At 38.1% G+C, this 12,500-nt stretch overlaps 1 protein-coding gene across 1 annotated transcript in view; it reads right to left on the bottom strand.

The window, feature by feature from the left end:
* The window catches only part of LOC137977811 (adhesion G-protein coupled receptor D1-like), an 8,081-nt gene extending 5,219 nt beyond the window's left edge, over positions 1-2,862 (bottom strand). The window contains exons 1-4 of the mRNA XM_068825153.1: positions 2,659-2,862; positions 1,902-2,058; positions 865-1,001; positions 1-83 (exon numbers count right to left, since the gene is read on the bottom strand). The exon at positions 1-83 is cut by the window's left edge and continues 172 nt beyond it. Of these exons, the coding sequence (XP_068681254.1) occupies positions 1-83; positions 865-1,001; positions 1,902-2,058; positions 2,659-2,838 (557 nt within the window). The 5' untranslated portion in view covers positions 2,839-2,862. The remainder of the gene's footprint in view (positions 84-864; positions 1,002-1,901; positions 2,059-2,658) is intronic.
* Positions 2,863-12,500: the final 9,638 nt, after the last annotated feature.

Below are 12,500 nucleotides of genomic sequence, written 5' to 3'. Positions count from 1 at the left end.
ACTTTTTCTATTTGTGTCTTGTTTTGAACGTGTCTCGTGCCCATCATTTGACGAATAACTAAGATGAATACCACGATATTTACCTGTGAAAGAGACAGTTCACAATCTATTAACTGTCTGGGCTTTACATCTTAGATGGGATGGCAAAGTCTTTGAACTTTGAGCTACATCTAGTTTCTACAACATTTGAGGAGGCGTGAATACATTATGATCAGATGAATCAATTAATCAATAAGCAAATTCCTCGATCAACGAATCAACGAATTCCTGAATAAACTTATGAAAACATGAACAACTGACTCAACGAGTAAAATGAATTTATGAAAGAATGACTGATGAACTGAACTGAACTGAACGAACGAACAAACGAACGAAATGAAATCATGAAAGAATCAATGATTTACTGATTGACAGACTGAATAAATGAATAAACAAAAGACTGGATGAACGAAACCATTTAAGCCTAGTCCTCATTGGCGATCCAAGGATAAGCATAAGAAGCTTCGTGCTATGTTGGGGAAATCCGCGACATAGGCACAGGATCATACACATGCGCAAAACGTATTTTGCGATCATTCCCTGTCGTCCCAACACTCATTTAATCGGGTGGGTCACAGTCTTACGCTCATGTCCTCACTTAAAACAACACTATCATAAGAATAAGCATACGATAAGCATAAGAAAAACAACAATTAGCATTCTTATGAGTGTCGCCGGCTTCCTCACTAGCGCATGCGCGTTCTTGTACTTGTCGTCCCTCGCGTCTCTTGTGAGAACCACGCTTCCGTTTATAAGAAAGAGGAGGCTAGCTGTGAGGGTTCCATATGTATTCTTAGATTCATATCGTAAGGAATTTTTACTGACCAAAATGACGGTTATTACAGGTGCAATAAAACCCCATATCAGCCCGCTGGAAACATCAAGCCAGCACGCGTGCGCGTTACCGTACCCCACAGCTTGAGTAGCGGCCAATGAGATGGCGACGATGATGGCTGGAAAACCTGTTTTAAAAGAAGAGTTGTAGTGATTTAGAATCACAGAAGAGGCAATTGAAAGTTTATTGTTCGCAAAAAATCAACGGATTCCATGATTTAAACTTTTTCCTGCAACTGAGTAAGGAACAGCTACGAAGTATTGACTGTACTTAGTAAAACGCTACAAGATATTTCTGATTAACACGGACCGGCGAGCAAGTGCATATGGAAGCTACGCTCGTGTGATCTTGAAAATCAAAACTATTTAACATGCAGTCACTATTTCGAAACCTTTCTAGCTTTTCTTAACAGCAAATTGGGCAGTGGAAAAAATAAAAGCAACTTACAGATCAGTATGTAAGTTACATTTGCCTCACATGTTCTTCTGAAGTTTGGGTTTTTGGTGTAATTATAGTATAGTATGGTAATGCCAGTTGTAAGAACTGTAATTGATTTTTATTTAATGTTGTAATTAATGAAAGTACTGTAATGTTAGTGCAGTAGATAATCATTGCACCGGAAGTTAAAATTTATTGCTATAATAATAAAAGACTGTTAAAAAAACCTGGCAGTTTGTCTTTTGTGACATAAGCACGGCAAGAACAAAATGTTTTAAGTTCAAGGTTCACATCTTTTAGTCGTGTCTCTAAACTGCCGAACTTTCGAAATGCTTGGCTTCATATACCAGTTCAAGGTCCATGTTCACCTAAAAGTCGACATTGCGCGCTTGTGTCGTTGTTTTGAAATAGTTCCAACGTTTTGATTGGGTACTCGCTGGTGATTTTCGGATTTTCCGTATGTGTGAATTTCAAGGCGCCGCGCAATCCCTTTTGAGTGAGGATGAGCCTCTAAACAAAGAAATTAAATATAAAAGCATGATTAGAAAAAAATATTTTATTGCTATAGAGAGAGAGAAAAAAAACCTACCCCAACCAAAAATGTAGAAATACTTGACTTTCTCCTCGGCGATTCCTCCAAACACTTTAACCAATAAAATGTAAAGTAGCACACCCTCGCACAGCATCCATGAAAACAAAGAGAGCAGGAAGTAGTGAAGAAAAGCGGCAACTACAGTGCAGCCAACCTGTCAATCAATCAATTTATCGAACAATCGGTCAATCAGTCAATCATGATGGCTAATCATTTGTTTTCGTAAGACGTCACAGCGTCCATGTTGGTATCCCGGGTAAAGAATCAAGCAATCTATCTTCCTCACAATTTATCAAAGAAACACCCCGTTATTTGCAAAAATAAAAAAAACTGAATTTCTTTGGCAGAAAAGATTTCTAGAGACAAAATGGAAAACTAGGATGACTATCAAAAAATGGTCTCTTTTGAAAGCAAACGATATTGCCGGCAATGTTAAAAACATTGTAAAACAATCGACTGCAATTTGTTGCCAAATTCGAGGACTCTCTTAGACAACTAAAGATTTGCATGGAAAAATATAACGGGATTAAACATAGCCTAGAAGTGTCACAAGTCCCTAGACGACAGGGGATCAAAACCGTCATTACATTCATTACATCCAAGAGAAAATATAAAAGGAGGAAACACCCCCCCCCCCCCCCCCACTTTTTTTTTTTTTTTTTTTTTTTTTGTGGCTTAGGACGACTTGCGGTAACTCTATCAAGTGCCCCAAACTGAAAAACAGAAGAAAAACCGTCTGAATATTGAAACCTACCTTGTTGCCCCTCGCCAATCCTTCAACGATAACAAATATGCACGACAATGCGACTGCAACGCACAGATTGAGAAGAACTTTAGTTCTCGGACTTTTGACTGCACGCCAGAACACCAGCGAAACAGCAATAGTTGCAAGTACACCAATCAGCGAGATAGTACATCCAATAATTGAAATCATTTCAAGGGCTTTTGTGTCAGGTTCTGTGATCTCAAAATAGACAAAAAAAAATAGTTTAAATTCTTATCTTCAAGAATTATGACACCCGTCTTACATATCTTGACCAATCTGGAGTACGACGTTTACGAATTGTGGAACTGGCGTTGGATTCCAGGCCTTGGTTCTTCAAAAGGTGGATAACGCTATCCACTGGAATGTATAGATTGAGCCAAGCCTAAAAACGGAGCTGCCGTTGCTAACCCCAGAAAGCAGTATAGCGTACATGGAAATAATTATGCTTCTGGAAAAGAGCAAAATTAATCGTCATTACTGTATACAGTTTACAGTGATCACAACAAACAGCAACTTCCTCATTTACGTTATACGCCACTGGGTTTCCACAGACAGCACATTTAATATTCTTTCGTGAGGGATGCGAAGTTCATAGTTTGATTTCATATCCGCATTTCAATATATGATTCATTTCATATATCATTTCATTCGTTGATTCATTCATCACGGGAACATCAGAACCCATAAATGACCAGCTCCCAGCGTCAGTTGCTTCATAGGTCAGTTGGTTAGAGCGTCGCACCGGCATCGTGAGGTCACGGGGTTCAAACCCTCTTGAAGTCCTGAATTTTCAGAGCTTTTCTAAACAATTGCTAAAATTGCGTTCATAACTGCGAGGATCATAGCTTCACTTGACGTTGGAAATATGTTGACATGAACTGTACACTCATGTTACGTAGCAACAGCGTGCCTTCATTTAAGAAGTTGAAACTAGTAGAGCCGTTTCCCGTCCCTGAAAGGAGTCACGCCCACTCGTGCACAGTGTGCTGAAATGGTCACGTGATTTGCGATCACGTGAGCGATGATTAGTTTGAACATAAGCCTTGATGAAGACTTGAAATAACGCTGAATTATTTTTTTCTGAACATCTCAGCGAGCTGGAATCCTAAATCTTCGAATTTGATTGGCCAATAGTATGCTCGTAACCGGTCCAACTCTTTACGATACGGACCACAGTCCGCCATTTTGCCGCGCTAATTGCAGGAAATTGAAATTGTTGCGAAAGTTTACAAACGAAGGAACCTTAAGACCTCGGGAACGGTTTTTCCAATACGGACTCCCGGCAAATAAATGTTTATTTCTGAATTGTTAATTTGACACTGAGTAGGGCATTTCCTATCTTTAGTTAACTTACAGTGGAGTCAAATGGATCCACGAGGGACGCAAATATGGTCAGGTGATCACATTTGCACGTAGTCTTCTTTGCGTCAGATTCACTTGGCACCAGCTCGCAACCGCTGGTTTTCCATACTGCATCGTCTCCCTTTCGCCAGAAGACAATGTCGCTTTTGGTGAGGCCCCGGATGGATCGCTCACCTAAAGGCAAAAAAAGGGAGGTAAAAGAGGCATTTGGTATCGCGTTTACGGCAAACGGTATCCTGGTCCCAGAGATTTTTCTTTGTCGTCGTCGTCGTCGTCGTAGTCTTCGTCTTCGTCGTCTTCGTCGTCTTCTTCTTCTTGTTCTAAAATGAAATTTAGCAGCAAAGCGGCGACAACGAACGGCGAAAAACCTCTGTTTTCGGTCTCTTCGAATATCATTTCCAAGCAAACGTCAACTGTCAAAGGCTTCAAAATCATAACTAAAAAGCATCCAAGTGACAATTACGTTATCACACGCTCGTCAGCCATAGATGTGGCAAATATCCCCACCTTCCCCCTCGGTTGTTTCAAATTTCAATCATATCAACCCATCAAATTGGATTACGTGGCTGTTAAACTATCTACCAATCAGAATCAAGATTCATCAACTGGACAGAAAACATTACATGGAAGTGAGACCGAAACCGACACCAGATAATTTTGTTCTCTCGCTGATCTCTGTCGTCGTTGTCGTGGCGGCCGAGAAGAAGAAGAAGAAGAAGAAGAAGGAGGAGTTGGGATAAACTCTAAATTTTGCCAAAAATCAAATAAGCTTGTCCGAATTCATTTCATTTCTTGGGTGTTACAGATACGAAGAAACGCCTCGAAAGAAAGAGTATTTTTAACAATAAAAGTAATTTTTACGCTTTTGTCAAAAGCCGGGGCCTAGTGGTGGCGTTTACTACTGCAGGTAAACTTCATGCCAAGTCTCTCTAAAGTCAGCTGCACCATCAGAAAATCTCATCACGCAAGGGCCGATTTACACGGAACTATTTTTGACGCATGCGACAAACTTAGGGACGGACCATTAGAAAAGTGATGGGGGGGGGGGGGGGTGGTGGGGAATTTTCAGCTGGTACGATTTTTTTTTTTTCGGGCACTGCTTGTGCAGGATTTTTTTTTTCCAGGTGAAACCCCCTGCACGAATTTTTTTTAGACAAATATTGCTTCTTTTATCAGTGAAACCTTGATTCATTATCTATGTTTTTTTGAGACTGTAGAGTTACGCAAGCAACACATCAAAAACCTCTCAGACACACAATTGACTACAGAGCAGATCAATTTACTCTCTCGCGGTTTGAAATTGATTCCAACCACCTGTCATGAAAGAAAACCAGATAAGGCGCCAGCTTATTTCAGACTTCAACCAATTTGCCAGAAGGATGCGCCCTTAATATATCTATCATGACCAAAATACTGAGCAACATCCATTTCATGTGAAATCCAGTTGGATTCCACCGATTCAACGGTCAGTTGCTCTTGAGACTTACTTAGAAGAAGTCAAAATAAAGCTTGAAGAAACTCCACTGGTTAAACGTAAAAATAACCTGCCACCCGGCGAGCAACGAGCTCTCAAGGAGCTTATTAACAACAAAGAAAGTATTCTCAAAAAAGAAGATAAAGGCACAACAACTGTCGTTATGAACAGAGAAAACAAAATGAAGGACAGATAAAACTGGATGATAGAAAAAACTATCAGCCACTAGACAAACCAATGGTTAGAAATACATTCCAGCGAGTTAAACACCTCATTAACTCTCTTCGTCAAGCAGGGTGCATAGACGAAATGACGGCTAAATTGTTTAGCCAAACACCAGGTCCGCCTCGAATTCCAGTGTTCTATACCCTCATGAAAATTCACAAACCGACATTAGTCGGAAGGCCTATCATATCTTGGTGTGATGGCCCAACAGAATGCCTATCACCATTCGTAGACAAACTGCTTCAGCCAATAGCACAAATACAGGAATCGTATCTTAAAGATACGACACATTTCATAAGGTTTCTTGAAAGCACTAGGGTGTCATTGGCTTGTAATCTGTTAGAGAGTTGCTATTATATTTTTGAAGCGTTTCACTTACAGTGATTATTGCGAATCCTTGTTCCTGGGATTGATTTCTGTATAAGGGAAGAGAGAGTATAACTGGTTTTTTTTTTTTCATTGAAATTCATCTTCCTCAGTTTAAGAAATCTACTTGTGAGAAAACATGAATTTTAGCAGCATGAATTATCTTGCTCCATTCTGTGAGTTCTGATATTGTTAACATGAACTGAGCCACGCCGGATTGTAGTGTTTTCCTTAAGTGAGTAGTTATCTTAGTAGCTTTGGTTTGATAAAGAAAATAATGCAGTTCACTCATAAGAACAACTTCCTGATCGTTTAATTCAACGTTTTCTCAATAATTGCTTATATGGCAGCAAATATTTGTAAATACCACGTTGTAAGTTTCAGTGTATAAAAATCCGTTTTTTATTGTACATGAGCAAGTGCTTACCCTTTGTACTTACATCTTTATAATGATATACAAGTGCTGTGAACCTTAAAAAGTAATTGAAAATTAGAAGAAATGGAAATAAAGGTCACTCACTCACTCTCACCGTCACTCATAGTCACTCACTCCAACGAGCCTCACTCACTCACTAATTCCCCCCACCCCCATAGTCTCTTGTGAATATATTTGTCTACTCTGAGTGGTGTCTGTTGTTTCTTTGCGTGGACTTTAAGGTGTAGAGTGGCATAAAGAAGGGTTGAGTTGGGTTGTGTGTTTGGGGGGAAGAGCGGGGGTGGGGGGGGGGGGGGGTGGTGGAGTGACCTGACAATATATGTTTCTCTATGGTTTTATTTGATTGCAAGTGGAGGTTGTTGAAATAAACGTTTCACATTTGTGAAATTGAGAACTTATCATAGCGTGGCTCCGCGCGCCAAAAAATGTGTCGTAATCCGAAGGTCGTGGGTTCAATTCCCACCTTGGTCAGAGTTTTTCTCTGTCGTTGTGTGGACCCATTTCCATTAGTAGGGTTAACGCTCACATGGTTCATATGGGGTAAAAAACTAGCACTTCAGATTACACTCTAATCAGTTAAGTCTGTTGAAATATAAGTGCTTCACGGCCAACGTTTCTAAAAACGTAACCCTTCCTTGTACTTGTACATCACAATTGGAAACCTTTTCCTTTCACCAACCCTACAGGCAGTAAGAAAAAATAGCCAGGGAGCTCCGCTTTTAGACTTGGCTAAATCTATATATTAGAGTTCGTTTACGCTTAAACTTCAACCCTTTCGATCAAAGCCTTCCTTAACAACTAATTGAGGTCAAGCTGGAATGGTTCTGAAAACCTTGACTGGAGAGTTAATACAAGGACCTCTTCCACAACACGTTTTCCTCTGAGCACCAAGTGTATATGGTAACAATTTCATTGTGACTTCGCCACTTTCTGATTAGTGTCCTTGACCTCAAAATGTGTCATTATGCAAAAGGTAGATTTAAGCATCCTGGTTCCCAGAGACTTTCACCTTAGTGGGGTTGGGAGATAAAGACACTGGAAAGTAAGTTAAAACATACCATCCGTTTCTCCAATTTATCAGGGAGATTAAGCACGAGACATTTTTTAGCCATGGCCATTCATTAAATTAGGGTGCTAACAGACGATTTGACTGCTGAAATAGCTAAAGTTAAACAAACTCTTTAGAACGGGCACACTTATCTTGAGTGAGTCTTACTGCCATAAACAACAATTACTATTGTGTTCGTCCGCTCAAAATTTTTGCTTGTCATATCGCTTGTCCGATGACAATGTTAATTACAAGCATTAACCTTTAACATGAAACTGTTACAGCAAATCATTTCTCACAATCAGAACTTCCTTAATAGTGCATCCTTGTATACGTCCCCAAGCGTCTTGTTATAAATCTACATGATTGTAAAATCACTACCGTTCGCGGCCTGCAACTTCCATCTAACCTGAAGGCTGCAAATGCAGCCTCAATCCTCGAAAATGCGCTAAATTCATAAAAAAAAAAAGAGTAACGTGTGTGTGTTTGTTGTGGTTTAATTTTGTTCTTAGATTGTATTTTTTTAAAACTGGTTTTATTTTTTATGAACTTCTAAAAAAGAACTAGATATCTTTTCCTCCCTTCTACTCACCTACCATAGAGGAATTGCAAGGCCACTCACAAAAAGAAATATTATTTAGAAGATGATTTTTACGAAAAAACAGAGAAGCAACTCCGCCTTTCAGGAAACAAGGATCGATTTAGGTCGAAACAATAAACAAAAGAGAACAAAAGATGATAACTCTAAGAAAATGGGTTTACGGCAACGGCAAACTCTTCGCTGGAAACAACCAGAAAGTAGTTCCAGAACGAGAAAGTGTTTTAAGTCTTGTCCTAAGCACACAGTCGAATTTCTCACAGCGAACATCAACTTGCGGAAAGTGGCTTCTAGAAAATATGTTGAAATCAGCCAGAAAGTTGTCAACACATCCATTCCATGCACAGAAAATCTGGAAAATGCCCAACAACCAATGGAAGCTCCAACATTCCTCTCTTTGATAGAGATCGACTTGATGTAAAATGTTATCCTTGTAACCCAATATGCTTTTAGGAAAAATAACTGAGATCGAAAACCATTGTGCTAGAGTAATGACCAAGTTTGGAGAAGTTCAATGACTGATTTGTCCTACGACATTAAACCGGTGCAGTGCTACTAATCTTACTTTCGATTAATTCAAAGAAATTTCCTTTACATTCAGCTTGCATACAGGCCATTCTGCAAATGAGTAATTTCCTTTCAAGATAAATTATAGTTTATTAATATTGTAACAGTACAAATAATACCATTGTTACGTTTAACGGTAATTTAGTTACTTACTGAGAGACCAATGTTTATGAATCTCGTATTATACAAGTTATATTGCCAAAGGAATGATTAAATAATATCAATGTTTTTTCATTATGAAAAGTAGTCCTATTTGTGAAAGACAGAAAAGGGTTAGCTCTGACGAATCGAAGGGCTAACACTCGAGACGTCAGCTTTCAAATTTTTTTTTTTTTTTTGATCGATAACTTTTTATTATGATTCACACTACTTACAACACTGGTACATCTACTTACACAACTTACAAAAATTACACAATTAACAACTACTAAAATCCATTATACTACCATCAAAACTATTTAACAATTGAATTGCGTACGCACTACTTACAATACAATGCACTTACAATTACAGGTGCTACTTACAATAATACAATTGCAATACTTACTCTACAAATACAATATGATTACTTTTTAAACTTGCAATACCAATTTATACACTGCTTACAAAATAATACGATTACAGATGCTAATTATATTTATATTCTTACATTAAAAACAATGAGCAACAAAATAAAAGATACATGCATATTAAAAATAAATAAATAAATAACTTAATTAATTATATTGGAGTGAGTACCCATTTCTTTTCAAAGAAGTTGTTTTTGTTGATCTTTTTTTCAGTTTCATATTTAATCTTTAGTTTCGATTGCAGTCCTTGAATTTTAGGAAGTGTTTGGCTTCTTCTGCAGTCCCACAAAAATAATTTTCCAATTAATATGAAATAGTTTAATAAATTTGATAAAGGACATTGTTTTGATAAAACTCCAAATAAAACGTTTTGCGCAGAAAGATGGATTGGCTGATTCGATAGAAGGTACCGAATTCTGTCTAATGGCGATAGCCGGTGTTTCCACAGCTATTACGAACAGATATGGAGACAACGGGTCTCCCTGCCGAACTCCTCGTTCCAGCGTAAAGAAATTTGATGTCCTGCCGTTATTCAAGATACAGCTTTGTATATTTTTGTAGAATACTTTAACCCAATGAAGGAAATCTGAACCAAAATTGAATGCCTCTAAGCATTTAAAAGAAATTGGCCGTTTTTATGCTAGAGACGTTAAAGTCGTCTGAGACGTTAAAGTCGTCTCAAGACGACTTTCACGTCTAGTATAAAAACGAGAAATAAGACAGACGCATTTAACGTCTGACGACTTTAACGTCGTGTTTTAAGTGCGTCGTTGAGACGCACTTAACAGACGACTTTAACGTCTCAGACGTTAAATGCGTCTAGTATAAAAACGGGACGCCCTAACTTGGACACATGTAGCCCTGAGTCCTTTGTTAATCTGCACTTCGTTCCTTCCTTGCTCTCTTGGTCGACAAGACAAACAAGCTATGTGCCGTGGCTAAATCTAGTTCCTCGTCCATCGCCAGAAAATGCTGATTCCTAGACTGATTTCTGTCACAAAAAAAAATTTGCATCTGTCCTTCCAGGCGACGTCGAGACATAAATTTGAGAAGCTGCAATTCCGCCACGTTTATTTGCTCATCTATTCGTGTGTTAACGTTTATTTGGGGCCGAGTTTGCTCATGTCCAGTGTCTTCCGATAATAGAACCTAGTCATTTTTTTAGCAAAATCTTGTTTTTGTCCGTAGTTTGTCTACTTTTATGCGTCCCGTTTTTATAGCAGACGGCTTTAACGTCTCAGACGTCAAATGCGTCTTGACGACTTTAACGTCTCTAGCATAAAAACGGCCATTCCCATTCAACACTATCGAATGCCTTTTGAAAATCAATGAATAACATTAAACCGGGAATGTTTTCTTTCACTGTAAAGTCCATAACAACATAAATAGATCGTATAGTTTCGCCTATAAACCGATCTTTTACGTATCCTGTTTGATTTGGATGAATAATATCGGGCAAGACATTTTTAATTCTCGATGCAATTGCTTTCGTCATTATTTTGGTGTCTACATTAACGAGGGAGATTGGACGCCAATTTTCTAAAAGTGAGCGATCTTTCCCTTTCTTTTCAATTAGTGTAATGATTGCTTGTTTTTGAGAACTAGACATCTCACCTTTTTCAAAGGATTCATTGATGTAGTTCATAAAGCTATCGCTAATTACTGACCAAAATGTCTTATAAAATTCAATAGGAATGCCGTCATTACCAGGAGTTTTATTATTCTGCTGAAATATTTCCTTCACAAAATTTTTTCTGGTCTTCAGAAAGTGCGGGTATATTTAAATCGTTTAGGAAAGAATCAATTTTAAATGCAAGATCTGGATCAGTAGTACTGCTTTTATACAAGTTTTTGTAGATTAACCTTTCTTGCTCCTTTAATATACAAAATGGATCTGTTTTTATTACTCCGCTTATGTGAAGTTTTCTTATATGCTTTTTTATATGATTTCTTTTTTCGAGGTTTAAAAAATATTTTGTGCTCTTTTCTCCATGCTCATGGCAACGAGCACGTGCACGTATAATTATTCCTTTAGTTTTTTCTTCATAGAAAGTTTCTAACTTTTCCTGAGCCGCATTAAAGCGAGTTGCGTTAGAGTCACTAGGCGTAGTTTCGTATTCTTCCTTTGCCTCTCTAAGCTGATCTTGGAGACTTAATTCTATTGCATTTCCTTCCTTGGCTTTTTCTTGGAGAAGTTAATAGCGTGCGCCCTTATATTATATTTGATCCAATCCCAAAGGATACGACTGTCCGAAATTTCTTTTTGTCCCTCTGCCGTCCATACTGGAAGCATTTCAGTAACATTATTTACATATTCTTCATCCTTCAACATGGAACAGTTCATTTTCCAATAGCCGGGACCTTTCTGCTCATTTTCTAGCTCTGAAATCTCTATCGAAATTGCAGCATCGTCTGTTCGAATAGCTGGAATTATATCACTTGATTTCACTAAATCGTTCAAATTATTAGAAATTAACCAATAATCGAGACGGCAAAAAATTCTTGGAGACTTTTGACTCCAGGTAAAACTTCTTATGTCTGGGTTTTTAATTCTCCAAATATCAACCAGATCTAGTTGATTTTGTAGACAATCAATGCAGGCAGTAACTGATTTTCTTTGAATAATTATCCCTCCTTTTTTGTCAATCTCTGGATTTAAAGGGCAATTGAAATCGCCTCCTATAATGATATTATCTTCTGAATCTAAGTTTTCTCTTTGTAGCGTTGCGAGTAAATTATTGAAAAACGATACGAGATCTTTGTCCTTGTTTGGTGCATAAACATTAATTAAGACATATGTTTGGTCTTTGATATCAGCTTTAAGAATGATGAAGCGTCCCAAAGGGTCTAGGATCTTTTGATGGATGGTGCAATCAAAACCATTCTTAATCAAGATAGCAACTCCACGTGCACTGGAGCTACCATGGCTTGTCATAATCTCTGCACCCCATTCATTCTTCCATTGAGTATCTGTTTTTTCTATTGAATGGGTTTCTTGCAAAAAAATTATATCAGCTTTACGTTTCCTGCACCAAGTAAACATTGTTCGTCTCTTTTTAAAGTTGCTTATGCCCTTTACGTTAAGCGATACTAATTTAAAGACTTCGGCCATCAAATATTTTGTTCATTTCAGAATTGAGAGCTGCAGTAGAAGCCAAAAAAAAACCAAAAACAGTAATAACAAA

This window comes from Montipora foliosa, chromosome 11 (genome assembly GCF_036669935.1).
Source record: "Montipora foliosa isolate CH-2021 chromosome 11, ASM3666993v2, whole genome shotgun sequence".
Lineage (NCBI taxonomy): Eukaryota > Metazoa > Cnidaria > Anthozoa > Scleractinia > Acroporidae > Montipora > Montipora foliosa.
Note: the sequence above shows the minus strand (reverse complement) of the source record. Positions and strands in the feature narration are given on the sequence as shown.